The 27652-nt window shown below is 49.4% G+C and overlaps 1 protein-coding gene across 2 annotated transcripts in view; it reads right to left on the reverse strand.

Moving 5' to 3' along the window:
- Positions 1-403: 403 nt before the first annotated feature.
- LOC119433876 (inactive pancreatic lipase-related protein 1) overlaps positions 404-27652 on the reverse strand; it is a 96335-nt gene continuing 69086 nt past the window's right edge. The window contains exons 4-10 of one of the 2 annotated variants that reach the window (XM_037701158.2): positions 22879-22987; positions 21789-21908; positions 9639-9716; positions 7310-7570; positions 5783-5915; positions 2754-2984; positions 404-675 (exon numbers count right to left, since the gene is read on the reverse strand). In XM_037701158.2, coding sequence (XP_037557086.1) covers positions 573-675; positions 2754-2984; positions 5783-5915; positions 7310-7570; positions 9639-9716; positions 21789-21908; positions 22879-22987 — 1035 coding nt within the window. In that variant the 3' untranslated portion in view covers positions 404-572. Of the gene's footprint in view, positions 676-2753; positions 2985-5782; positions 5916-7309; positions 7571-9602; positions 9717-21788; positions 21909-22878; positions 22988-27652 lie in introns of both variants that reach the window. The other variant, XM_037701157.2, reaches the window with a different exon arrangement.

Consider the following 27652-nt stretch of genomic DNA (forward strand, 5'->3'; position numbering starts at 1 on the left):
TAACAAGGTATCCCCGTAAAGAGGCGCGACATACCGTTTTTCGCGACTTTCAGTGCCATATAAAATTATATTTCCTGCTCTTAAACCGCGAATAGCAGGCTCGATTTTGTCGTTATAAATCGCGGTCTTTTCATTTCACACCAAAATCTAGTGACACGTTGTGGGCGCTTGTCGGTCCATTTAATAGGAAATTTCAGCGACAGACGACGGTGGCGGGCCCTCGGGTCTCCCGGAGGAAACGGTGTCAAGACCACACGAGAGGCGGGTACTTCGTAACAATCGTTGTTTTAATTGGCGACGTTTCAACATTATACGGCGTAACAATTCAGGGGAGGGCCCCAGTTTTTACGGAGCCCATTGTTGTGTCCCCCCCCCCCCCCCCCCCTGCGTGTGTCATCTTTACACACACCCCTCCCACTCCTCCTCCCCCAAAAGCCCGGGAGCCTCGTCCCGAAGGTTGGCGAGGTCGTGTATGGCACGGCCGACGACTACTCTTGGTTGACTGTCTCCTCTCCTTTTCCTCCTCCGTCGCGGATGATGGCAGGCGAGGAGACGCGCCGGCGCGCCTTGCCTCAAGGGCTCGAGGAGCCGACCTCGAACTCGCAGCTGCCTCCGGTGAACAGGGTCTTGGCGACGCTGGGCTGCAGGAAGGTGCCTTCGCCGCAGAACACGAACCTGCGGCGGGGACGCGCGCAAAGACACGTGACTAAGGCGAGACCGCTTTCAAGTTATGAAATTGGCGGGGTTTAGGATCCCGGAGCTGGCACAGTCGTTTATCAGGGACACCCGCCGTGGTTGCTTAGTGGCTTTGCGCTGCCAAGCACGAGGTCGCGGGATCGCATCTCGGCCGCGGCGGCCGGCCGCATTTCGATGGGGGCCTAAATGCAAAACCGCCCGTGCGCCGTGCATTGTGTGCACAGTTAAAGAACGCGGAGTAGGTAAAAATTAATCGGAGTCCCCCACTACGGCATGTCCTCAGAATCAGATCGTGGTCTTGGCCCTTAAAACCCCAGAATTAATTATTTAATTTTTAGGTTTCTGAGTGACGCCGTACGTAGGCACAGGTCGGCATACGCACTCACGACTATACGCTGACTCATGCTCGTTTCGCACTCATTTCGCGGGTGTGATATTGAGCCTTAGTGAGTGACCAAAGGGGTCACGTGAGTGGACGCGAGTGTCAACGAGGGTGAGTGCGGGTTTAACGTGAGTGTGCGCGAAAGTTAGTGTCGATGAGTTTGAGCATCATCGTATATGTATATAGTATCAACATGGGCATCTGTAAGTGGACGGGTGTACGTATGTGTGATTGCCGACGACTGGGAGTATAGAACGCCAGCGTGAGCGTGAGTGACGGTTGCAGGCGACTGTGAACGCGAGTGAGTGTTCGTGAGTGTAAACGGGGCGCGAGTAGGGGACGTGAGTACCGACGAGAGGTGAATGCACGTGAGATGCGAGTGCGTATATGCATAGCCTGCAAAAATATTGGTAAGGGAGCATCCACTTATTCTGCCGACCTGTGTGCGCCTTGTATAGTAAAAGGCTGTAGATTAATTTTGACCAGTGCACCTATAACCTAAGTACGTACGAGCCCATCATCAAAATTTTGCCCCCATCAAAATGCTGCCGCCGCTGCCGGGATCGAAACCACGACCTCGGGCTCAGCGGCGAAACGCCATATAGTGACTGCGCTACCGCGACGGGACGGCGAGACCGTTTCTATCGGCTCGAGTCTCCAATGGCGACAAAGGGCGTCACCCTCCCATGACAGCGCACGAGCCCGCACATAACGAACCTGACAATTCCGAATTGTTGACAGCATCGATAAGCAGGAACGACAGTTTGAAAGCTTTAACACTGCGCGGTCAATGAAACGGACCATATAAAGACCAGCGTCCAGTAGTCGGTTACCATTGTCGTTTTGGTTTGTAAATAGGCTCTATGTTTGGTAAGCAAACAGGCATAGTGCAGGCAAAACGAGTAGACTGCCCTGACACTTTAATTCTTCGCTTTTCTCCACTTCTAACAACAATCTTACCAAAGTAATTGCATTTGAAAACTTGGTCACGTACGTTAATTTTGCCTGTCAAGAACATTCACGCCAATAGAGTTCACACGCTATACTTTCCATAGACAGCGCAATGAACTTCAAAAAAAGAAAAAGAAACTTTAGTGTGCTTAGCCATTTCTGGTTAAATGATTCCAGTAAGAATCGTATTGTTTTGCAGAAAATAGCCGACGTGGATGAAAACAACAATTCTGGAATGCGCGTGCCAGCAGTGCTGTAATTACATACTTTGTGGATTTGTGCCGCAGATAAACACGGTATCTCACGAATGTCCGTGCGACGCATCACGCTGAGGTTGTACACCTCTGCGCTCTATTTCTGGCCGTATGCCGCCCAATAGCAAATCACGCGCCGTGGCTGGCACAAAACTGGTCTTCAAATATTCTGTGGCCATGTTTTTTTTTTTCTCACACCATTACGATAGTGAAAGAAGAAGTCTGAAGAACCACAATGCTGGAAGACCTTGAGTTGTCGGCAATTCACGACAAAAACTTTCGATCAATCGCTAAGAACACCATCGGAATTTTTTTCTTTGTTCTTCCCCACCTTTTGTCGCTAAGATGCACGTAATTTGCAATTTTCACTTCATTAAAAAATTCGAACCAGCGAAGGTTAATTTCCCTTTCGCCGATTGGCTGTTTTAAAAAAATCCCGCGTCCCTTAATTCAATCGGTTCCACGCTTACTTCTCTCCGGTGGCGAGGTTGCGAACTTGGACGTAGTCGACCCAGAGCCGGGGCGACTCGAATGCCGGTGTGGCGGCGCCGGGTTGCTGCTGCTGATTGTAGACCTGGTTCTGGTCGGGGTAGAACACCTGGTCCGGCCTCCACTCCAGGTCCAGCCGGATGATGCGGCCCAGGTCTCCGGCGGTCACCAGGAACTCGGACTTCTTGCCCGAGCTGAAGTCGTCGTACTTCCTGCAAATCCGTCCCGAGAGTGGTTCGTCGTCATACGGGATTGCGATTAGACTGGAAGCACACATGTTAATCGTTCGCAAATCTCACTGGCTTGGGCCGAAGCAAAGCGTGAATCCACTTCGTGGCCACGGAGGTTAAAACTCTCGAAAGTAGAATAAAATATGAGAGAAGCAGTTACTCCCGCTATATAGAAGTGGCCAGAATTCTTTTGTTCTCAAGTGTATATATGAGTTTTGCATACATACTATCGGCTACAGGTAGGACTGGGAAATGCAGTAGGCTGGAAAAATTAGTAATGCAAGAAGAGCACGAAGTGAAACCAAGAACAGATGCTAAGGCGCGGGATAATCCCCCTTAGTGGGTAGGTCCCACTTCCATTAGGTTAATCATCATCGTAATCATCATTACTGATGGCGTCACGTTTGACGTTGTACATTGGCGTGCGTGCGTGCGTGCACGTGTGTGTGTGTATGTGCGCGTGCATGCGTTAATTCAACCAAAACGCCACCTTTACTGAACCTTAGTGTGATGTGCTCGGAAAATAACCGCCCCTTCAAATCCGTGAAGATGGTCGAACAGCGAAGCTGTGAACGGTGCTACTTGCGGGGGATGGGACGCGTCGACGTCCACGGGTGACGGCATTCCTAGCGCGTTGCGGGGGATGGGACGCGTCGGCGTTCACGGGCGACGCCGTTCCTAGCGCTTTTCTCACGCTTTTCTCCGACGTTCTCAGACAAGAGTCCTTGACCAAAACTCTGTATATACAACCAACGCTAAGGTGAACTCCTCTCACACCCCTCTCCTCCGTTGACCTGCTTTTTTCATACACCACCACTGGTTCGCGCGCCTCACGCTCTCCCCTTCCAACGCGAGTATTGGACGGCGCGACTTACGTCAACCCCGCTCCCCGTTCTCCTTTTCATCTGCACCCTCTCACGGCATTCTCACAGGGTTGAGCTCTTCTTTTCCTCTCCTCTCCCTCTAGGTCACGTGGGTTTTAGCGAACCGACGATGGCACAGGGTCCGCAGAAACAGCTACGCTGTAAAATTCGTGGGGCCGCAACATTACCATGGGGACGGATTACCAGCGAAGCTGTTAGACTGCATACATGGGTTGCCTACATTATGAAATCGTACATTTTTTCATACGCCACCACACTACACCGACGCAAGCGCCACCGCGGCCACCGCACCTCCCATGCATCTGCTGCAACCGCTGCTGTAACCGCGCCGGCACAACTTCAGAAACATCAAGCTGTTACTGCATACATAGGTTGAAACATCGTAGTGCTGAGACCACCGAAGCGTTCGCTGTCGGTGCGCGTTAGTGTCATAATGCGGTACTTCTCTTTTCTGCTTAGGGCGGCGGCACCGCCCCGAGCAAGAGCGCGGGTCGGAGTGTTAGATATATACTGTGTAGCTCTCTGCAAATGCGTTTGTGGCGCAATGGGTTAAACGCTCGGCGATCTATCGTCGCGGACCGAGAGGTCGTGGGTTCGATTTCCAGATTTTGCATGTTTGTGGAACTTTTTCTTCGTTTCCTTTGTATTATGTTCGTGTACATTGTAAGCTGACGTATTTCCGTGACGGAAATACGTCAGTGAAGTCTTGGTGGACCCCGGCATAAAACACTTTCGTGTTAAAAAACTGCTTTAGCTTTATTATTACACAAAAACACGTTTTGTTTAATTTTGAGGACTTACTACTGGATGCACAATTATATGAAACGTAAAAAGTACCAGCGACAGGATTACCAGACTGCAGGTAATAGGTGCCACATTATGAAATCAGTACATTTTTTTCATACGCCACCACACTACACCGACGCAAGCGCCACCGCGGCCACCGCACCTCCCATGCATCTGCTGCAACCGCTGCTGTAACCGCGCCGGCACCTCCGACGCACGTGACGTTATAACCACAGATGCGCAGGCCACGTGCACAGGCGCCGTCGCCATGCTCTTACTTCCTCTCCCCCTACCCGTCTCCATTGCTGCAGCTCTGTCTCTGTTATGGTGGCTAGAGGGCATCATAGCGCTGTCGCTACACTCTCCGTCTGCATTCCTGTCCACGCGACGTGTCCCCGATAGGGACGTAAGCCGCCCAGGGCACAACCCCCCCCCCCTAGGAACGCAGGCGGGGGATGCATACGGGGGCTAAAGGAAAACAGCTTCGCTGGAAAAAAAGAAATGGGTGCTTGTGCACGGAGAAACTATACGGGGCTGGAACTTCTAGGCTACGAAAGTTGAGAAGAAACTGAGTACAGCTTAATGAATAGTGGGACGGAAAACGTATAGGGCTGATATTTATTAGTCAGCGGATGTAGCTGATATTCACGCTGATATTTAAAAAAAAAAGGAGTGGAATTGGGCAGGTGATGTAACGTATGCATCGGATAGCTGGTGATATATTAGAATAACATAATGAGGTTCCAAGGGAAGAGAATCGCCGTCGAGGACGGCAGAGGGACAAGATTGTGCGATGGGATTAGAAAATTCGCAGGCATAGCACAGAGTCAGCGGAAGCGAGAGAATGGCAAATGGAGACCGCTGGAAGATGCCCTCCTCCTGCAGTGGACATAAAAGTGATGGTGGCTAAGAGCAGCCAACCCAAGTAGCCAACCCGAAAATTGTCCCGCCACGAGCCTTCAAAAGTAGCCAGTTTGGCTTAACGTAGCCAAACCTGGCAACCCTGGCTATGACAAGTTGCACGTGAGCTTATCCTTGACTGCGGTGTTCGCGATTGTAGTGGCGTGTGTTGTGACTCGTGAGGAAGCAGTGTGGGCAGCGTGTTGGCACCTGATGACGACGTTGGCGAGCGACGCCTCTGGTCTGGATCCCTGCAGGTGGACGTACAGGTTGCCCCGGTTGCCGTGCTGCTTGCGGGTCTCCTCCGTGCTGGCTACGCCGATCTGCACGTGGTACTGGTTGCCTGCAGAGAGGAAGTGGAGCACAGTGCTTTGTGTAAGTCCATTTACGTATGCACTCGATCGTTTATCTTGTTCTTTCTGTCTCGTGCTTTGTTACTTTTATGTGTAAAACTGCTTATCAGTTTGAGAATCAGCTTACTAGTTCGAGAAAAGTAGCTATACTGGACTCCTTGAAACTTAAATTACTGACGATAAGTTCGTTGAACGCTGCCACATCAACCTATTACACAATATCAGAAATAATTTTCATAAATTGATACATAGACAAAAATAACAAATCTACGTGCTTTTGCACGACGTACGTATACATATTTTTGTCTGTTTATTAGCTTAGCTGTTCGTATTTTGCAGACGATTTTACACGCACGTCTTTCCACGCTGAATATCGAGTCCTCGAGTCTACTAGGGTGGCCAGCAGCGTTAAATCATGCCCCCGATCAGGTGATCTCTTGGTTTCCGTTGATGACGTGAGCATCGGGGGTTTAGGAATGGCTCCCGTAGCTCCACGCATAAGGACAGAAGGCGACAACGTTGACATATCGGCCCATACCTTTGCGGGCAAAACTTAAGTGTATTGTTAAAAGAAGGACCATATACGCCCTCGCTGAGAAAACCTTGTGGAACTCTGCCTTGTTTCGGAGTTGTTTCTGGCAGGCACCTACGGGCTCTATTGAAATGAGTTATAGAGAGAATATGCAGGAGGCTTCTGCAGAAAGCTACTAGACTCTAAAACGAGGATTATGCAGTGCGGGAGGACACGACACAAGAAGAACCACACTCAGCGCTGCCTTGATACGAGAACTCTGCACATTTAATTTAGCTCGCCGGGCTGGTTGGTGATAGTGCGTCATTAAATAGAGCGAGTAGACACCGACACAAGAAGGATCGTTCCTTCTTGTATCGTGTATTCTCGTGCCGTTTGTATTCATCCCGAACAAGCCTGATATAGCCAACATGCTAAGATGCACTTATGTGTCCTTAGGTTTCAACATGCACGTCACATGACATTGTCGCATTGTCAGCAATTGGTCATGTGACCTTGCAACTTAAGGTTAATTCTTACTTGGTCACGTGACTATGTCACATGGCGGGCTCGAATTGGGCAAATTCAATTTTGAGGGGGGGGGCAACCAAATTTTGGGGGTGGGCCAAGTCAATTGTGGGCGTGGGCTAGGTCGGTTTGGAACGCGGATGAACTCAATTTTGGAATTAGGCAAAGTATAATGTTTTGGGAGGGGTGGGCCTGGTCGGTTTTCACTGACATTGAAACGTGACGTCATCACTTGGTCACGTGGGTTTTGGTACCGTCGGATGTTAACGCCGGACACCGGATTTTCCGCTTCATGGGGCATACAACGCATTCGCATTAAAAATCGGATGCCGAGGAAGGACTCACGGCAGTAGGGCGTGGTGCTGGACGTCGTGAGGAACATGCGGACACTGCGGCTCTCGTCAGCGAAGCGGCGCCAGTCGACGGCCCGGTAGCCCATGGGCGCGCACTGCATGCCGTCAGAGCCACAGCCGGATCCGCAGGCGCCCACGGTGAAGTTCTCGTAGCTGTCGCAGGCGAACCCGTAGAAGGGGCAGTCGCTGTTCACCGACTCGGTGAAGTACTGTTGCGAGCGCTGGTCGTTGCAGGTCACGTAGCGTCTCACGCCTGCCGGTTACAGGGGTGGGCGAGGATGGTGTTTGGGAGGGCGGGAAAAAGTGGTTGGTTTCAAAGAAAGTGGGTGGGCAGTGCAATGGTGGTACAGCCGGGGCACACGGTATAGGACACACGGGTAGGCAACACCAGTGCGTAGGCGGATGTGGGGGTTTTGTGGGCGTGGCGTGGTACGCAGTGGCCGAACATGAAGCAGGGAAAGAAGGAAGTGAGGGAAGCAGGAGGAGAGGACAGGGGGGGGGGGGGGAAATGAGGAACGATGGACAAGAAAGTAGGGAGTACAGACAAGGGGCACGTAGATTGGTTGTGAAGCGATCCAAGTGTTGATTGGGAAACCAATCAGCAGTGGACGGGGAGGGGTACGCATAGTGCGTCGAAAAGAATGATTAAGGTAGTCAACGTAAGAAGGTTCGGAAGTGTGAGAAGAGTGTTCCGAGAGAGTCGGGTTACAATTGTAAGAACAGTGTAAAAGAGAGGAATGGAGGTTGGAAACGAGGTGAAAGCGCCAGAGGGGACGCAGTCAACAGAAGAGGTGGCAAACAAGTAGACGAACAAGAGAAACGCGGTTTGTGAAGGGGGCAAATTTTGAAGGAAATTCGAGAAGAAAAGGGCGTCAAGGACGCACGAAAATGTTGTGGACGAAGCAGGAAGGGGTGAAGGTGTTTAAAGACATGTGGCAGGGGCACGAAGATTGCGTGGGTGGCAATGCATGCATGCAGGAAATAAAACATGGCACAGGGTGTGAGAGAGAGCGTGCACAATGATTCAGGGCAGTGCGGCGTGCAACAAAAGATTAGGAGTAGGGAAAAACAGGGAGTGAGGGAGACATGGGAAGAGTAGGGAAGATGAGAGTGAGATACAACAAAGGGTGCTGCAGAATGTATGGCTTCGCTGTGTGCTTGTGACAGTGTTAAGCATCGAGTGAACAATAATGGATGAACTTCTCACGGTATATATACATGGACGCTTCCCGCTGTGGATTCACGTGGTGCAAATCGTCGTTGACGTTCAGAAACTTGCGTCATGGGCGAACAAAAATATTGCGTGTAAACCAGTTATATTACTTGGTATTACAACCGGGCTCTCATTTAGAGGGATAAATGATTCCTCCAGACATGTGCTGACAGCTACGCGACAACGCGACATGCGCTGATCCTGGTTTCATATTACGCGAAGTAAAGCTTTCAGATCTTGTGACTTATGTTGGACACCATGCAATTTTACCTACGGACTCCTGTCTTGCTTACGGCAAGCATTTACAGTGGGCCGCAATCTCTCAACGAACTACTTATAACTGACTCTTTTAAAGGCGCAGACCATCCTACTTTAAGATCTCGGGAGAAAGATATGAGCTCCAAAGCTGGAAAGGATGCTTCTGCATCATGGGTGAGACCCTTATATTTGTGGGTATCGCTGGACATGAAAGAAATTTCATGCGCACCGCATTCCTGATATCACCGCCCTTCCACTGTTGACAGACCTGCATGGTTAACTCATGACGACTCCAAATAACCACACTTCGCCATTCCTGGGAGTTTTAAAAGAAACGGCAATTCAGGGAAGAAGGAATGCTGGATAATGTACCACAAACATTTAAAGTGGATCATCTTTCACGAGATGAATGAGCACTTCGTTTTCTCCCGTGTGGTTTCATTTTCCCGTGTGGCTACGGAGGTCGTCCCGGCATTTCAAAATTAATTTGCGTCCCTCCTTGATGTTCCAAACGTCACACTTCGCGTCATATTTAGCTCAGAGTACACCCCGTCCGTGCATTCTACCAAACACGAGTTATCAACTTTGATTGCCGGCAAACCGTTTTGTTAAAAAAATATACACGAACAAAAAGAAAACCGTGGCTTCAGCTGGCAACCAAAGTCAACGGTTGTATATGACCGGCACAGATGGAATCGGCGAACCGTCGATCCCTCCGTGATTAGCTTACACAGACGTGAGGAGCGTGCATTCTGAGCGTGAGTGTGAGAGTGAGTACAGAGCGCAGGCAGAAGCAGCAGCAGTGGCAGCCTACCGTAGACCCAACCGTCCTGCCTGAGGAACTCCTGACCTGGTTCTTGGCAGTCCAGGGGCAGGCCACCGTTAGGGTAGAAGTCCACGTGGCCGTAGTCCTGCACCGTCGGCCGGTCTGCGATAAAGAAAAGGACAACAGAAGCGCTTTAATGCACATACGAGGTGATCGTTACTTGCATTGCAGGCGATCAAAAAAAAAAAAAAAAAAGACGGCGCATCCATCCTTCGGAAATGTTCGACGACGTTAATATGCTATTAGCAATCTCTCTTATGATGTGTATGTAACTGCTGATATTATGTTTTGTACGTTATAATGACTATTATGATAATTACAGTATCCTCATGCCGTCCGTGAATCACGAAACCTTACGGGCGCATCGGCAGACACACCAAGTGGTCATCTCACTGCCATCCACAATGCAGAATGATGCCACGAGGCAGCACATCTTGCTGTAATCACAGCACTGCCAATTGAAACGCCGCGGCAAACCCCAGCACGCTCTCTCTTTACTTTCCTATCACTTTACCTCCCCTCTCTCCCCAGCGTAGGGTAGCAAACCGGGTCTTCCCCTCTGGTTAACTACCCTGCCTTTCCCCTTTCTTCTGTCTCTCTCTATGCTCGTCGCAAGTGCTATCCATTAAGCGGCCGCACGCGACGTGGAGTGAAACGCTTCAGACGGCGTTTATCGAGGGCGCACTCAGCCGTGTACGCGAGTCCTTGAGTGGTTTTGGCGGTTCCAAGAGGAGGAATGAGCATCAAACTGCAATTCTCATTTCGGTCGACCTTCAACCAGTCGTAGCGGCGAGATTGTCGAAAGGGTTCGAAAAAAAAAAAACAAAAAAAAAAAAAAAAAAAAAAAACGAGAGTCGTCGGTACACAATTGACAAGATTTCGGAAGCTGCTGGCGTGAGTTAGAACTTTTTAAAGTGGATTCTGAGTGCGTAATGAGGCATGAGATACGTTGCCTCGTAGTTTCATCACGCCTGCTCACACGAAAAAAAATAAAAAAAAGAACACTTGTTTGATTGTTTGCCAGTATTTGAAAAATCACATCGATCGTGACCTAGACCTCCTTTCGAAGTTTATCATGGGTGACGGTATCACGGTCTATCGGTATCACCCCCGAAACCAAGGAATTACGATGCCATATCGCCTAGACCGAAAATAAAAAAAAGATAGACAAATGCGCTCGTGGGAAGACGACTATCATCGCTGCTTTTCTGTTTCTTTTTATTCTTAAGCGTTTGTGAAATTCTCCAGCGGGAACTTGTTCCTCCTGAACAGACTTCCAATTAGCTATGTTAGCGGGAGGTATTAAGGCGACTGAGAAAAAAAATGTGCGAGGAAAACGCCCAAAATTGTGGAGTGCGGGTAATCGATTTCTCTATCGCGACAGCGCCGTAGCTGACACTACTATAACTATCACGTGTTTTTATTGCAATAGCAATTATATGGACACTCCAGGCGCATTTCTGCCGTCGCCGTCACCGTGAGGTTCCGTATAAAGTCGAAGGGCGATAAAATCGTCCCCGCGCGCCGTATGCGCTGTATATGCGAGAAAGGGAGGGGGGGGGGGGGGGGGGGGAGGTTCTATTTCGGGCCGGGCAGCCCGGACCGCTGTATCTTGAAAGTTATCTGCGGCGGGGACAGAGTCCGCCCTGCGCTGTGTTTTCGCGGTTTAGCTCGCGTTGACGCGAGCAGCAACACGAAGGTCAATTCGCTCGCTGCTGCTGCCGCCCTTCCTCACTCCAGCGTTTTGACAGCAAGTTTGCGCGGTCATCAAGTGAGATGTGTTCATGTTTGCTTGTGCGCGCGCGTGACACCATGCTTATTAATTTAGTTAGTATTCCTATGTTTACCCGTTTATACGGCCGATAGAACTACTATCCTTAATTCGTATATAGCTGTCCACTAATTTGCTATCGCAATCGATGCTTCGCCTTTCGGGCGAAACTGCGATATTTTTTTTAAGACTCTGAGACACGAGCCAGCGCTCCCCACGCATCCAGGTAAAGCCAACTTCGCAGGGGCCACTCAGCAGCATTAGGATTGAGGAGATCCAGAATTCCTTCGAACAGTGGGAGACCAAAAAAAAATGTGGTTGATCCCTCTTATATAGGAATCGGTATAGAACACGAAAGTGAAACGTGTCTTCACAGAAGTAGTGTAATGTTTATTGCACATTGATATATAATGTCTATTGGTGTTTTGTGGCTAAAGCGCCCTTAGGCGTTGATGCACCCACGCTGACGCCTGGTGGCACGTCTCCTCCATCACGACTACCAACGTCGATGACCATGAGCAACCGTCGTGCATATGGAAGCTGCACTACGCTGCACACGCTAGCACAACGCGAAAGACGAAGCACGTAACTGACACACTAATACAACGCGCAAGACAAAGCACGTAACTGAATCGTCACCGAGTCAAATCAGCGCGTACAGCGCGTCGTAATTGCAGCCTCCGCGATCAACTTCAGAAACATTTTCAGAGCTAATTGCGGAGGCCACGCTCCGCTGTGCTGAGTACGGTGAACGCCACCTAAGTGGCGTTGGTAGTGCTTCTTGATGCCAGCGTCCCTTCGAATGCTGGCATCGAGGCGTCGTAGTGCTGAGACCACCGAAGCGTTCACTGTCGGTGCGCGTTAGTGTCATAATGCAGTACTTCTCTTTTCTGCTCGTATGGATGGATGGAGAAAACTTTATTTCGTCAAAAAGCATGTGCGGACGATTCCGTGTTAGATGGCCATCAACCCATGGTTGACGGCGACCTGGGTGGCCCACTCCACGACGCTGGTCTGTACGACCGGGTCTGAGCTGGCCAACACGGCCTCCCACTGCTCGAGAGAAGGATCAGGCATAATATCCACCGGTGGCGACAATATGCTACATTCCCATATGATGTGGTCATAGGTTGCCAGTTCCTGGCACCATCTGCATTCCGGCTTAATCTCCTCCGGGTATATTTTGCTCAACACGTATGGATTGGGAAAAGACCTAGTCTGCAACCTTCTCCATATGCATTCCTGCGCCTTAGTCATCTTCTTGTCTGGGGGTGGGTAAATCCTCTGCTCGTAGGCGGCGGCACCGCCCCGAGCAAGAGCGCGGGTACACGGAGGAGTGTTAGATATATAAGGCGCGTCTGTGTAGCTCTCTGCAAATGCGTTTGTGGCGCAATGGGTTAAACGCTCGGCGATCTATCGTCGCGGACCGAGAGGTCGTGGGTTCGATTTCCAAATTTTGCATGTTTGTGGAACTTTTTCTTCTGGTTTCTTTCTTTGTATTATGTTCTTGGTGGACCCCGGCATAAAACACTTTCGTGTTAAAATATAATTTGAGCTGTATTAGTGAATTGTCTTTCTGCAATAAGAAAAAAAAAGAAAAAGAGAACGGTTTTATCGGGATAACAAGAGGCACACACGCAAAACGGGTGGCGTTGCCGCGTTGGAGTTCCGGCACCAGCACGCCGTGACGTCATTAATTTGGAACGGCGTCACGCTCGTGGCAAGTTAATTTTTTATTGGGAAAGTTAGATCTCATTGTATTCTAAGGCAGCTGAAAACTGAACTTAACAACCTTCAGGAACTGTTACTGAACCATAACGGCGCAAACACAGTAATAACCAAGGGCGGAAAAAAGCTTCGGGGCAGGAAAGAGCGACAGTAATATATATTGAGAAATCACGTGACAGTGACGTACCAGCGGGGACATTTTGGCACGAAGTTAAAAAAAGCGAAGAAAAATGGGCACTTTGACATTCCCCCCCCCCCCTTTTTTTTGTTGTTGTCTATAGTAAACAATCATTTACCGATAAATTAACGACGAGAAACTTTTGAAAGAATAGTTGATCAGTCTAAATTGGTTTATTGCTTTAGCTTTAGTGTGCCTCTAAGTACAACCAAAACAACACCATCTGGCGCTGTAGCGAGAACGGCATGAGCCACGAACGGCGACAATGATAACGTGCCGACGATGACGCCGCGATGGCTGACACGCCGCTGATCATGATTGGGCAGCATGATAACGGTAATTGTGACAAGGGGAACGAGAGTTGAGGAAGTATATGCCCTTGACGGATGTAGCTGTAAAAACGCAGGCGCATAAATCCGCCATTGATAATCTAGGGCAGAAAAGTGGCCGCGAGGTTCTAATTTCGCCTCGCTCAGGAAACCGGACACTGTCGTTACCGCAACTAATTAGGACTGCAAACTCATTCGCGCATCGATCACGACCGCAACACATCATCGTGATGTCACGTTAGCGTCATGTATGCGTTTCGAACGGTATGTGCAGAGGAGACACGTCACCGCACATTCACGTAGGGCGCTAATTGATTTCGCGCAGAAAGCAAGTCGAGCGCGGAACGGACGCAAGGAAAATGAAACAAGGCGAGAAGTAGGAGCCGAGACGAGATGCTTTCGCAATACGCGTTTGCGAGCGCTTGCCGTACGGCCCTGACACGCCTGTGCGTTTGCAAAAAAAGAAAGAAACGAACAGTTAGCAAGGAATGCGGGATTAAAAACACAATAATGAGCAACCGGCTGCAAGCTATCACGGCGCGGTACGCAACTGCATGCTGCAGTGCAATGAGACAAGATCGCTTGATGCGAGGTTGCTTATATGCAAGCTATTCGTCCACACCTGGCTTTGACTTTGTTGGCTTTGGACGCACAAAAATCAGGAAAATTAGCAGGTAATTCTGCTAGCTCGAACGTGGTGTGTCATGCAGTAGTTCAGCGTTCGTTCGTCACTTTGGGGGAGAACACCAATACCAGATCTGTTCCGAATGTTAGCGAAAAGCAACGAGCTCTTCGTATGACGGTTACCGAGAGTGTCATGCGCTACATTTCACCTGAAGTACAAGGAAGTGAAGCTGAGACCATCCGAGGCTGGCTGCCGTAACAGAGCGGGCACTTCCCGAAACCCGGACATAAGGATCCCCAAACAAAAGCGTGAATCAGCTACACTGGAGCGTTTCAGCGTTATCGCGTTCGCCATCAGCCGTCTTCGTTCCTTGCCCTGCGTGGCGCTTTGTCTTAGCCATCGACTAACAGTGGGCGCGCGTCTCTGCAGTAAGCTCGAAACGGACTACCTGGTCCGGAGCCGCCGCTCTTCCAAAGTAAACATTTGACGTTCTCCGAGGAGATGCCAGTTCTGAATGCTAAGTGACCTCTCGAATACAATTTGTCGCATCCTAGAAAGCATTTCTAGTGTCAAGCACGCGCCGATACCCCGTGACGCTTCTATTCTCGTTGTATAGTCTTTCCACTTGAAAGGTTCGCCTATTCTCCGGAGTTTGTTTAGCGCACTCGTGATCGGGCCGAACGCTTCCCCATAGTGACCTGGCGCCAGTACCTTTGCCGCGATGAGGAATTTCTTTTGTTTTACGCGCCGTGGGTTCCAGCGAGGACCACGTTCGGGTCTAATGAAGACATTGTCTCCAGCGCCTCGTGGCGGAAGTCAGCGGCGGCGTTGCGACTTTCCGTTCGCCTCGTGTGCAAAGCACGCGTATCGGCCCGCGTGCGACAAAGGAAACCGGATAGTGGTCCCCCGAGCTTTTGTTTTTCTCTTCCCCGCGGCGCAGATGACTTCCGCGTCATAACTAGGCTTCGCACCTCAGGGCCACACCGCCAGCTCACCCGCCCGCGACGCGCATCTTGGAGACAAAAACAGGCGAGATGAGGTCACGTGGTGGTGGCCGAGAGAATCTTGCCGAGTGGAGTATATATGTAGTTCCTCCGTTGGCCGAACGGAGCGGCAATCGGTCGATTTCTTTCTGTTTAATTGAGACAGTAAGTTAATTGTACTTAGTGTTTGCACTGCATGGTTCGTGAAAAAGTTCGTTGTCTGAAGCCTCTTGTGTATCATACGTGCCTCCGAGATGTCTGATGACGCAAAATTTTACTTGCGATAACAAGATATACGCATACTTCGACTTTGCACTAGTTCGTGTCAACTTGTCTGAAGCCTGTTCTGTGTCACATGTCAAAAAACGCAAGAAACAAAATGAAAAAAAAAAAAGACGCGCGACTTTCACCGAAATCTCTGAGGCCACTGCCATCATTCGTTCACGCTCCTTTGTAAGCTCTTTGTTTATTCAAAAGCCGTTGTGTGAATGCGTGCACCTGTGTAGCTTTTCTCGCAATGCGTCGCGTCTATCCCTTGTTAATATACATGGAGTTCGAAACATAGTCACTCACGGAGCTGCCGAGCTGGCTTTCACAGACTCCATGGAGGGGGTCCGGCGTGCTCGAAATGACCACTTGCCAGCCCCCACGGCCTCAGCCATCACTGAGTAGTTATCGTATCCCATAGAGATAGTATGGATATCAGACCACGCTGCAATGCCTACTCATGCCAGAACTGACCAGCTTGCCACGCTGCTCTTCACTGGGCGCCTGTCATAGTAGGGTCTGCACAGGGCCCTCCTCAAAGTTCCCTCATCCTCGGAATCGCGGAATAGACGGCGCATTCAGTGCCGCCTCTTAACTTTCCTCGAAACATTTCTCACAAAGTGGCAGGGAACACTCCTTCGACAAATCCGACAGGCTCAAGCAAACATGTTACTTACTCATGCGCCCGGCGCCGTACGTTATTTATAAGCCTCTTTACCCCCTTCGGTGTTTTTAAGGGTGCAGATGGGCCTATAACTCGCTCTCTTACACCCGTAAAGGGTGTGACTTGCACCGCAGTGTTTACGGTGCGGCGGATGCACGGAAGTTCTTGAAACGCGAAACTTGTCAACCCAAAGTGCAGCTATAACTAGTGTATAGAAGCTTCGCATTCGTTTGTTTCTGGTGAAAGGTTCCCGAATGGTTTCATTTTAGATGGCTTGCAAATTTCCATCTTGCTGTAGCACTGAGTTGAAGTGAGCCGGTGAAAGGGGCTGGGACTACTGGTCTACTATGCTTCTTTGGCGATCGCCTCTGTGCGCGCCTATGCCTACTACATTCCGAAACTAATCGTGCGACCCCTTAGAACACTCGGAAACGTGACGACGAGGAAGGGTACGACGAAAAAAGGCGACGAAAACACGAACACGAGAGGCGCGCTATTATTGTTAGAGCTTGTTTCGGAGGGACAGGCCGAGTCCACCGGTCATGACCGCCGTGGGGGGTATTTAATTAACCGCGTACAGCCGCTCCGGCTCACAACCTGCTAGACACTTCGCACGCACGAAAGGAGACGCGTCACCCGAGCGCCGAAGACAATGAGCTGCAGCCACGCAATGCTATCGGCGCCCGGCGACTCGCTGCAGGCAAATGTGGCGTCCACGCTGGCGCAGCGCGAAGCGGAGCTGGCCACGTGCGCTGCTGCTGCTGCTGCCGCCATAGGGTTTCCAACAAAAATTTCTAGAGGGATCTGCGGCGCTAGTGCCTAAATGGTGATAATAGGAGCAAGAAAGGTGACGAACTTGATGGCATCCGCCAACATCCCGTTTCGAAGTGTTCTTCTTCTTTCTGGGGTTTTACGTGCCAAAACCAGTTCTGATTATGAGGCACGCCGTAGTGGAGGGCTCCGGATTAATTTTGACCACCTGGGGTTCTTTAACGTGCACTACAACGCAAGCACACGGGCGTTTTTGCATTTCGCCTCCATCGAAATGCGGCCGCCGCGGCCGGGATTCGATCCCGCGATCTCGAGCTCAGCAGCGCAACGCCTTAGCTGACTGAGCTACCGCGGCGGGTCCGTTTCGAAGTGGATGCTTATAATATCCATACATGCAATATCTATCTATCTGTCTGTCTGGAACCGCAGCGGTGGCCCAGCGGTAGAGCATCCGCCTCGTATGCGGAAGGTACCGAGTTCAAATCCCGGTGCCGCCGGGAACCCACCGGTTTTTCTAATGGGTAGAGATGTCCCCTGGCTTGGTGCTCGGCTGTCGTGGGGGTTCACATCTCGAAAGAGGGCCCAATAGAGATTTCAGGACTTGTCTCTGGGCGCCTCTTGTCCAACCTGCAGACGACCTTATTGACGAGCATCCGCCGCGGCTGTGGGAGGTAATTGCTGCCGCCGGGTACCTACCGGCAAAATAGGTACGCGCGCTCCCAGCCTGGTGCTCGGCCATTATGGGACCTCAATGCTTGGAAACCTCAACCCGAAGGCGTCCCCACCTCAATAGGTGCTTGGGGCGCCACATGGGGAAATGGCCGCCATGGGAGCGGCCCAGACATCACTTTTTTCTGTGCTCACGAGGGTTTCGACGGTAATTCAGGCCGGGGCACGCTTGCGGCCATTTGTACCAGTGGATGCCCGGCAGCGGTGGGAACTGAACCCACAACCTCCCGCAGCCGAGGCGGGCGCTCTACCACTAGGCCACGTCTGTCTGTCTGTCTGATGTCGCTGCGCTGATAAATATACATCCGATGAGGATGGATATCCACCATATCCATATATATGATATAGAACACGCTACACACAATGCACGTCCAATGTTACACATAAGATTCCGGTGAGCTTTGGGCCCCAATATATAGGCAGACCGGACGATGTTTTAATGAAAGAGCAAAGGAACACAATTTGAATGTGCGCAACAAAACGTAAAGCCTTTTAGCAGAACATTGCAAGCGATACAGTCTTCACCCAGTTTTTAAAGAAAGAAAAAGGCAAAATGGAACGTGAGATAGTGGAAGCGTTCCTTATCAGGAAGGCGAGTGACAGTTGCGTCAGCAGGCCGTCTGTTTAACTCACTGACGCTAAGATCGACTATCTCAAAGGACATCTTTAGTGCACCTGCTTATCCCTGTTTCCCCTTGTTGGTCATGCACCATTTCTGATTCACACGTGAGGTCTTGTTCTGGTACGTGCGTGCCTTCATGAAAAAAAAAAAAAAACTGGCATGTTTGTCAAGCGTCTTGTTGATTTTGATCTTTCTTGTGTTAAGCTCCTGTTGTAAACCGTTTCCATAATCTTGAACGTAATGGTTACGTACGCAAAGCGCTATCAAAGATTACGTGCAAACGTTTGCGTCTTACCGTAGGTTCTCTGAACAAAGCAGGCTATTTTTGTCGTTTGAACTGTGATATGGCGTTGTGCACTCTGTATATAAAAGGCGTGGTTGCTGCAATAAAAATTCACTTGCAAGTCAGCGCTCGTCCAGTGATCCGTGTTTCCTTTGTCCCCGTCTTCTTTGCGGTGCATTCTCCAACTAGCCAAAGTTCCCTCTCCTTTTTATCTGCTTTTTTTTCTTTTTTTTTTTAACGAATCGCTGCGGCACGCATGCGGCCTGTTAATTCCACGGCCGCGTCCGAGTCGCAGGCAGGAAGTTCGGCGACGAACCCCCTCAGCTCACACGTTTGCCACGCCTGCGGAATCGGCGCGCCGGCTTCTGCTGCACCTCCGAGCACTGCGCTCGCAGGACACAATGACTCTGCGCGTAGGAACCGAGCCAACGTGAACCGTTCGCCAAGGCGGCTCACGTCACCACCCGAGGCATGCGTTGGCAAGGGCCACGACCATCTCCGCGTTACACGTCGCTTCCTCCCCGATAAGGAATATGCACCTGCGCTTCGCGTCACGCATACGCACACAAAGAATGTAAAAAAAAGCTGGATAGCGAAATTGCTACCTCCAACGAACTCATAGAGTCCGCACGTGTACTCGCGGTTTCTGCGAACGCTGGACGCGCGATGAATACAAAACAGGCGCGGTATATACACGCTTATAAAACGTTGCCGATGGAGAGGGCCTTGGGGGGGTAGCCGCGGTCTGTCGACACCCAGAAGCGAGTCGCTGTCGAAGAGAAAACGTCGAAAGCTCATCGAGCTTTGTCGCAGTCGTGTAGGTTGGTCGCTTGAGGCGGCAAGCGTTGCCAAGTATATACGCCTGTCGTGGTGCTCGTTCGAGCAGTTACAGCGCGCTCTGCGACATTTCCTGTCGCGAAGAGTCGAGCCGCTGCAGGACACTCGTTACCTTCGGCTCGATGCAAATGGGCGCCGACGCAAGTCGCAGCCCACAGTTGCTCACGAGGGCGTGCCATGAACAAAGGGCGACCACGTTTTTTTACCAGGACGCCGACGTTCGAGAAGCGCTGATACATTTCACTGTAGCCTTAATAAAGCTTTTGCATTGTTACGGGGTGTTCCACTTGTATACAATGTCTCTTTCTTTCGTTTTTTTTACCTGTTGATAAAGAAAGAGGTCGCTAATTTTGTACCGGGACAGTGTAAGAAAAAAAAAATCTATACAGACGGGAGGAACCGAATCAGGAAGGAGTACGCTCTGTTGCCAAATCCGGGTTTGTCTTGCGTCGACACCGAGGCCTGCTTAGTCCGGGTAGTCTATATACGCGGCGCATGCGAAATGCGCGACACGTGTGGGGTTTTTCTCTTCATTGCGCAGGTGAGGCCGAGAGTACCGGGAATACAGACTTGCCAATAAGCTCCTGAAGTGGAAAGACCTGATATGCATGTGCCGTTTCCGCAATCGTGAGGATGACCCCTATAGATTAGAATTCTTTCCAGCGCGCGACAAACTTTTCAATGTGACATAGAAGTGGTATGCGAGCCAGAATAAAGCGGCGGATGATAACAGTTCCACGGGATTTTCGTATAGTTCGTCGGAAACCGGAATAGCTTTGCTAGGCCTTAATGTGGCCGGCGCCCCTTCCGCCGTCTGTCTATCGACACCCCAAAAGGCTCACGGTGGTTATTTATTTATTTATTTATTTATTTATTTATTTATTTATTTATTTATTTATTTTGAATTCTGATGCACCGTACAGATATATAAAGCACTCTCGGATAACGCTGTCGGAGAACGATAGTTTGCCTCTTTGGGCCGGAGTATTCTTCGGCAATTTGAGGCTGTGCGGAATACAGCCGACATTACAGCGAGTTACAATACAATCGAAAAAAAAAGAAAGAAAAAAGTGTACAAGTGCCCCCAAATACAAGTTCGCGTCGAAGTGATTTCAAATGTTACATTGATAACAAATATTAATAAAAAATGTGTCGTGAACCATCACATCAGGTATAATGATATCTAGATCGTATTAAGGCAACCAAACAAGTGCGTCATCAGTACCCCTTTGAAAGCTGATAATTCAAAGGTTAGTTCATGGAAGCATTAAAAAGTATTTGCTTACTGAACAAGAAACTTGACCGTCTAATGCCTGATCGGGCCGTACGTGTTACGTGCGCGTGGGGTTATAATTTCATTTTGCCGAGGACTACATAGGTTGTTCCGTTGAGATAGTAAGGGCTATCAAGGTATTCGCAGTTCACTACTCTTTGTTGAAATGCTTCAACAGCGAGCCTATACTGAAACAGCACTTGTACTGGACGTATGTTAGAAAAATACACGTGGTACATACTGAGTGACCCAAGTTGCTCCGACGGTTGGTTTCCAACCCTGTTGCCTCACCACAGCAGCTCAATGCTCTACGATTAGACCACTGACTACCCAGTGAGCCAAGTTGGTCGTAAAACGGTCCGAGACCCAGCCAGAGCGAAACATAGTCCCCTAAAAGCGCGGGAAGTTCCCAAAGAATGCTAATCGCATTAAAACCCGTGTGTTCCCGTGTCTTATATAATCCCCATATGAAAATAGAGGGTCCCATATAAAGACTCGCATGTCCCCATATGTTCATATAGGGGTACGCCCAGTATTATACATGGGAACATGCAGAGTACTATTGGAACCCCCATATGTTGATACGAGATTATTGGATATAGAGCCTGTGGATTTTTAATGCGATTACCATTCTTTGGGAACCGTGTTGTGAACCAACCGTCGGAGCAACTTGGGCCACTGGGTATGCGCTGCTCTTCAATTACCAAAAAAAAAAAAAGCCTTGAAAATTTATGTTGTGCTGGGTCGAATCAAACCGACGTCATATATAATTCAGACAGGCTCCATGCGCAGGCTTCGTGGTGGTGCCATGCATAACTTCATAGCCACGCACAGCGCCACCGCTGCAAGTTGGAATGAAATAGGAGAAACACATTTGCGTATAGATGGCTTGCACTGACGTCATTGTAGCCGCCATGTTGGTGCACCAATACGATGATAACCTGGGTCCGTAACGTCACGTGAAAGCTTTCAATAAGATCGATTGGACTGAAATGCTCGTGGTCGCCATGTTGGTGCGCCAAAACGCTGATAAGGTAGGTGCGTGACGTCACGTGAAAGCTATCAATAGAACAGTATAGCGGCAAGTAAGGAATCGAGCAGAGGTGCGGCTTACTTGGACTGGAGTCGAAGCTGGAACCTCCTGTGTGGATGACGTCGACGAAGTCCGCGTCCGTAGGGTCCAGTCGCACCACCTTGTCGGTGTTGGCGAAGTACGGGTCAGCTGGGTCCAAGGCTGCGAGGAGGCGCGCCGCGTGCATTTTTGCATAAATGCGCACGCTTCACACGTACCCTATGTCTACGAGAGTTTACTTCTCATCAAACAAACAGAATCAGACAAACGGCGGGCATCTACCACTAACGTATAGGTCTATAAATGTATACTCAGTGGCAGCATCGCGCGATTATCATTATGTACGATTCTGTGCCGTTGCGTTTATTTTCGCACTTCTTCCGCGACTTTTTCAATGTCACTGACGTACCCGTACGTTATCCACTCTCTCCCCTCGGATACCAAGAGTGCATTGTTCATTAATCATGCCATTTTTTCCCCCTTCTGCATAACCAAAATAAGCAGGTGTGCTGATTTTATAATTACCCTACGCAGGGGGTGTGTCACCTCGAAAAAGAAAAAAACCGACCCTGTAAGGGCTAAAAAATATTTGCTGGGTCCATTGCGGACCACCTTGCTGCCCGTAACATGACGGCCAATGGAACAGCTGAAAAATAATGCTATTTTAGAGCAGGGAGACGAAGACAGCTTCTTCCGCGGACACCTACCGTAACTGTTTCGCTAAAGGTGGAAACCAGAACTATATACTGCGGCAGAAAGGAAGCCATCAGCTCTCGTTGTTCCCTGGTGTACTCGCTCCTAGCGACTGACCGACCCAAATGTTGCTTAGCTTCAGTGATCTGATGACGACCGACGCACCCAGCGTGGCATGACCAACAAAAGGTCGTTCTCATTCTTTCTTTCTGTATTTTTTTTTCTTTTTGCATAGAACGTGTGCTTCAGCTACCCGTGGTCTACTTTGAGACACTCAAAGCACAATCAGCGCTATGCGGACAAGCCTCTCTAACGTCTTCTAAAAGAGTTAAGTGACTCCTTCGTGACGTCGTGTACGCTTGTGAACTAAGCGAACGCGAGCAATATGCCCAGACGGAACAACGCTTTCCGAAAGGGAGATGTTCTCGGGTCGACTCACCGGTGATGCGTCCGATGCCCTTGACCCTCTCTCCGGCGTATCCCGCGATGTGGGCACCCACGTTGTAGCCGATCAGGTGGAAGTCGCTGCCGGCCACGCTGTAACGGTCCTGCGGGACGAGCGACATTTGACGACAACTGAATGTGGAGTTGCTGCTGGGATAAGCTGGCGCTTGTGATCATCATTGTCATAATTGTGTTGTTCGCTGCATGACGTATGTATCGGGGCGGTTACTTAGAGCACGTTTCAAAACTGCCCGCCTCTTCCTTCTCTCTGCACGTGCCTATTCTTTCTTTCGCGCCTCATTCTGCGGGAAGAAATTTGCGTTTTATGTGTGATTTGGTGCTGTAAGATAATTTAGTATGCGAAAATAAAAAGTAGTGCCGGTGAACGGAGGCCTCAAGAGATTAGTAGTAAACAAGTTTATCGAGGCACCAGGCTCCAGCTCTCGCAACGCCCTGGTTCCAGCTTTGATCCGCCTGGTTGAGCCTCCTTTTTTTGTGTGTGTGTGCATTGCATTGGACTGGCAACTATCCACATTAGGCTATTGTAACAAATATTTTTGTATGTGTCTTGTTTTTTGGTTGTTGAAGATAAATGCATATTGATTGATTGATTGATTGATTGATTGATTGATTGATTGAAGATGTTGGCGACTAATAGAGGATGGCGCCGGCTACTCGTTTGTTCCAACGTACAAAAAGTTAAAAACGCAACAAAAGAGAAACATCCCCAGAAGAACAAAGCCAGAGAGTACAAACGGCTCTTGAGGACAAGTTCCCGCGAATAGTTCACACAAGTCTTGACCACATAAGCCACAAGTTCACAATCCCTGTTGACAAGCGGCAACACAATCCCAATACGCAGTTCATGTGCAAAAAAAAAAAAAAAGAAAAAGAAAAAAGAAAAAAAACGAGGGGAGGGGAGGGGGAAGAAGGTTTGAAACAAAATCTGAGCTTATTATGTTGCATCGAACTCACACGTCCATAGCCTATTCGGACCCATAGTACCCAATAGGGTACATTTTAATTCTTTTCAAGCTTAGCCTCAGCAGCTATTACGTAAAATCTATTTCGAAACTATCTATTTCGCGTGCTACCCACAGTGGGACACTTCGCGGACATTCAACGGGAAATGGAAAACTGCCACAGAATATAATATTTGCGATTTCTTCATTACTTGCAATTATCCCAATTTTACATTGCATTGTGCTATAGGCTGTCGTGCAAGGTGTATTGTGTCCACAGCTTCTTTTAAACGACCTGAAACCGTGCACCAGACAACAAATCCACAAGTTGTTGACTGTCGCCCAGTCATATGCGTCTAGGTTTCTTTCCATGACTCCCCTTAGCGCAAACAAAGGCACTTAAAAAGTTGCATCTTCCTAGAAATGAGAAACCACGACCACAAAAGTGTTGCATTGTGGTTTCAAAGCATTAGGCATTAACAACTCAGGATGCTAACGGGTAATCTGAGTAAAGGTTCTAGCGCTTGCCCATCCTGTCCTCAACAGTTTAAACCGCAAAAGTCTGCATTATTTTGACCAGCGCTAAACGATCGAAGCAGAGCTGGAGGACAGCGCAGTGCCTTGCTCAACAAGTGGCAAAAAGCGCCGATGGGACATGGAACTAATGACTGTGAACACTAACCGAGCCAACCGCGATTGAAAAATTCGATCCCAATTGGGCTTGATCGCGATTGAAAGCGCCCCGTGGGACTGGGTTATTTGATGGAAGTCGTGTTGAATCTACACGCTCTGCTCCTAATTAACAATTCTCCTCACTAACTATTTAATCCATCCCACTCCCATACTAACCAGCAGGTGCACGATGAAACATCACGGATGCGTACGGACGCTTGCACATTGACTAACGAGCTTGCCGATAACTAGCGACGTCATTTGCATGCGTAATTCGCTACATATTCCTCATCGCGCGTGCAACAGCCCCGCGTAACGGGTCAAGCCGCTAGTTTGCTTCTAGGATGAACGCCCATCTTTTGCCGGTTTGCGACATGCTGAAGATTTTTTTTTTTTTTTTTTCATTCCCGCGTGGCTTTTTTCTGCGTTATCGGTGGGACGGCAGCCATAAAGCCATGCGGAAGAGCTGGCAGCTTGTCAAAGACTTGAAAGAATCGCGATTGTAGAAGAATAAAAATACGGAAAGAAAATGAATAAGGTGCGAGAGGCAGTCTTAGTAAGAGTTTAAGCTATGGTATCAGGACGCAACGCTTCTTGAATTCTTAAAGGATTCAGCCGAAAGTGCGTATGCCATTAGAAGGGAGTAGTATCCTCTCGACGCTGTTAAATGAAAGTTGTTTAAATTCGATGAATCTTTTGAAATCCACATTTTTTTCTTTTTAACATGCTGCCCTCTGAGTTACGCTAGTGAATTGCCGTGCATGCAGTTTGGCAGATGGCAGAAGGGGCAGTGACGAAAATTCCTGGGCGTGGAGCACTGAGGTGCAGACTGTGAATCTACACGAACGCCCCGTCTCTATCTGCAGGTTGACTGGTCGCCACAAACCTTGCCGCTTCCGTAATCGTGTACAATTCTGCAGCCGCTGGTATTGTAACACAACAGTGTCTTAAACACGACTTGTAGTCTTAACGTCGGTTGAACAAAAGTACACGCTGAACTCTCTTTGGTGCACGACCCGTCTGTGTACATCTTTTAAAATTTCTTTTAAACATTTTTTTTTGTGCCGGCATGCTGGTTGGACATTTCAACCATTGCTAATTGTAGGCTTTTCTCTGCATATTGCGCGTACCCACTTTGGGGAATAGGCCGAGATAAGGCCGATATATCGATTGAATTACAGAAGCCATTAGTCCTGTCTAGCAAAAAAAGAAAAAGTATAATTTTGAGCAAATCGAAGCGAAAGTAAACCATACGTAATGTGTTAAGAATTATCCAGGAGTTCGCACGGGAAGAGTTATACTCTTCAATTTCCGTGATTGTACCGCAGAAATGTTGCATTTATACGAGATACTAAAAAAAAAAAAAAAAAAAAAAAAATGGCGACACTTTGGTGTCACGTGGTAGCTCGTGGAACAAGAGACGGTGGGAGATCTTCAAGCGACCGCCACAGGCAGGCGAGATGACTTGTCGAGGTGAATTAAGCTTTGCAGGAACCGCGTATAGACCTTGCACGGATAATTAGAGAAAATTGTCGGGCTACAGCGGATGTCACACTCTTGCGCAGATACGTGTAAAAGCCCGAAATAGGGCGCGGTAATATTCTCAAGCATGCAATTAATTACTAAAGTTCCAATTAACGTTGTTAGAGGTGGCTGGCGCCGCGCCAGTCAGCGCTGTATCTTCTCAACGTTGCTAGCGGTCTTCAATGGAGCTTCTGCGCATCTGAGCGATCTTTGTAAACATTGTAGCATTGGTAAGAGAGAGAGAGAGAGAGAGCTGGTTAACTGAAAAGAGAACAGCCTTCTGACTTCACCGTAATTGCGTAGCGCGCGGCTGACACCTGAACATCGCTCAGCATTAGGGGGAAGCGAGAAGATGGAGACAAAATGCTAAGAGATATTGTAAACATACTTGCGTGCTTCTAGGGGGCCAAATGTCTTGACGTATGCCTGCTAAGCGCTTGCACGAGAGCTGCCTTTTCTTTTTTCTTTTTTTCGTCCCCTGGGCGGTTCACCTTGGAGAATTCCGCCAACGGTAAGTAATTATCCATATTATGTCGAGTTAAAGACATCTCGCAACCGATTACAACCGATGCGTTCCGAACGCCGTCTTTCGAGCTGCAAGCACTCTCCCGCACGCTATATAGGTTCACTCGTCGAGCGAAGCAGTCGACACACTGCCTCGGGCCGGGCGCCCACAGTGCCTCTTGTTCGGCTTCGAGTAATGACCAAAAGAAGAAGTATAGAAAAGAAACCGAACAAACTTGAAACGGAAATGAACGTCAGCTGTGGAAACGGAGGAACCCGCGAAGCGTATGCACGACTGCATTAGCCAACGACGACAAAAATAAAATAAATAATAATAACAATGAAGGATATACCGCCAGTTGGTGAGCGACACGTGGTTTCGGGGGTAGGTGTCGCAAAATTGGCAGTCCGTGCACGGACACTCGCGTGCACACCTTCCGAGCGGCAGGGCGTGACTTTAACAGCGCAGCGGCCTCTGCCGGCGGCGGTGATGACTCTCGCGTGGCCGCGAGGCAGGGTGCGGGTGCGATCCCTCATCGGTTATTTCAAACCGCTGTCTCACTTCCCACTGTCCCCCGCCTGCCCCTTCCCCCTCAAGGTCCACCCCACCTTCTACAACTGGGTGCGTCTCGCGCGTCTGTGAGGAACGCGGCCTTGGTTTCGAGGCGTGAGAGAAAGTGAGAGCTTGTCGCAACCGCGACTGAAACAAAAGAACGGGGACAGCGAAAGCTGAAACAGAAAAAAAGAAAAAGAACAAGATAAGAATCGAAATGCAGCAAGCACTCTTGGACTCTCGCGTCGCAAGGTGACCGCGACCTACCGCAGAATGCTGTTTAAACATACGTTGAACGGCAGGCGTGTTTACACGCCTGCGTGACCTTCTTGCAGCGTCTCTGTAAACTGCGAATTGCGGACTGTTCTTTATTCCCGCGGCATTCCTATTTAACTCTCGTCGGTGCTCTTCCACGAAGAGGTCGATGTAGCCGACTGCCAACACCGCTGGCAGACGTGGTGTCAGATCTCGTGATCCTGGCGCGATAAGCTGAACGCGTCCGACGGGTCTACAGCGTAACATTGCAGACGACAGGCTAAGAACGCAACGGCTTG

The sequence above is a fragment of the Dermacentor silvarum genome, chromosome 11 (assembly GCF_013339745.2).
Source record: "Dermacentor silvarum isolate Dsil-2018 chromosome 11, BIME_Dsil_1.4, whole genome shotgun sequence".
In the NCBI taxonomy this organism is placed as follows: Eukaryota; Metazoa; Arthropoda; class Arachnida; order Ixodida; family Ixodidae; genus Dermacentor; species Dermacentor silvarum.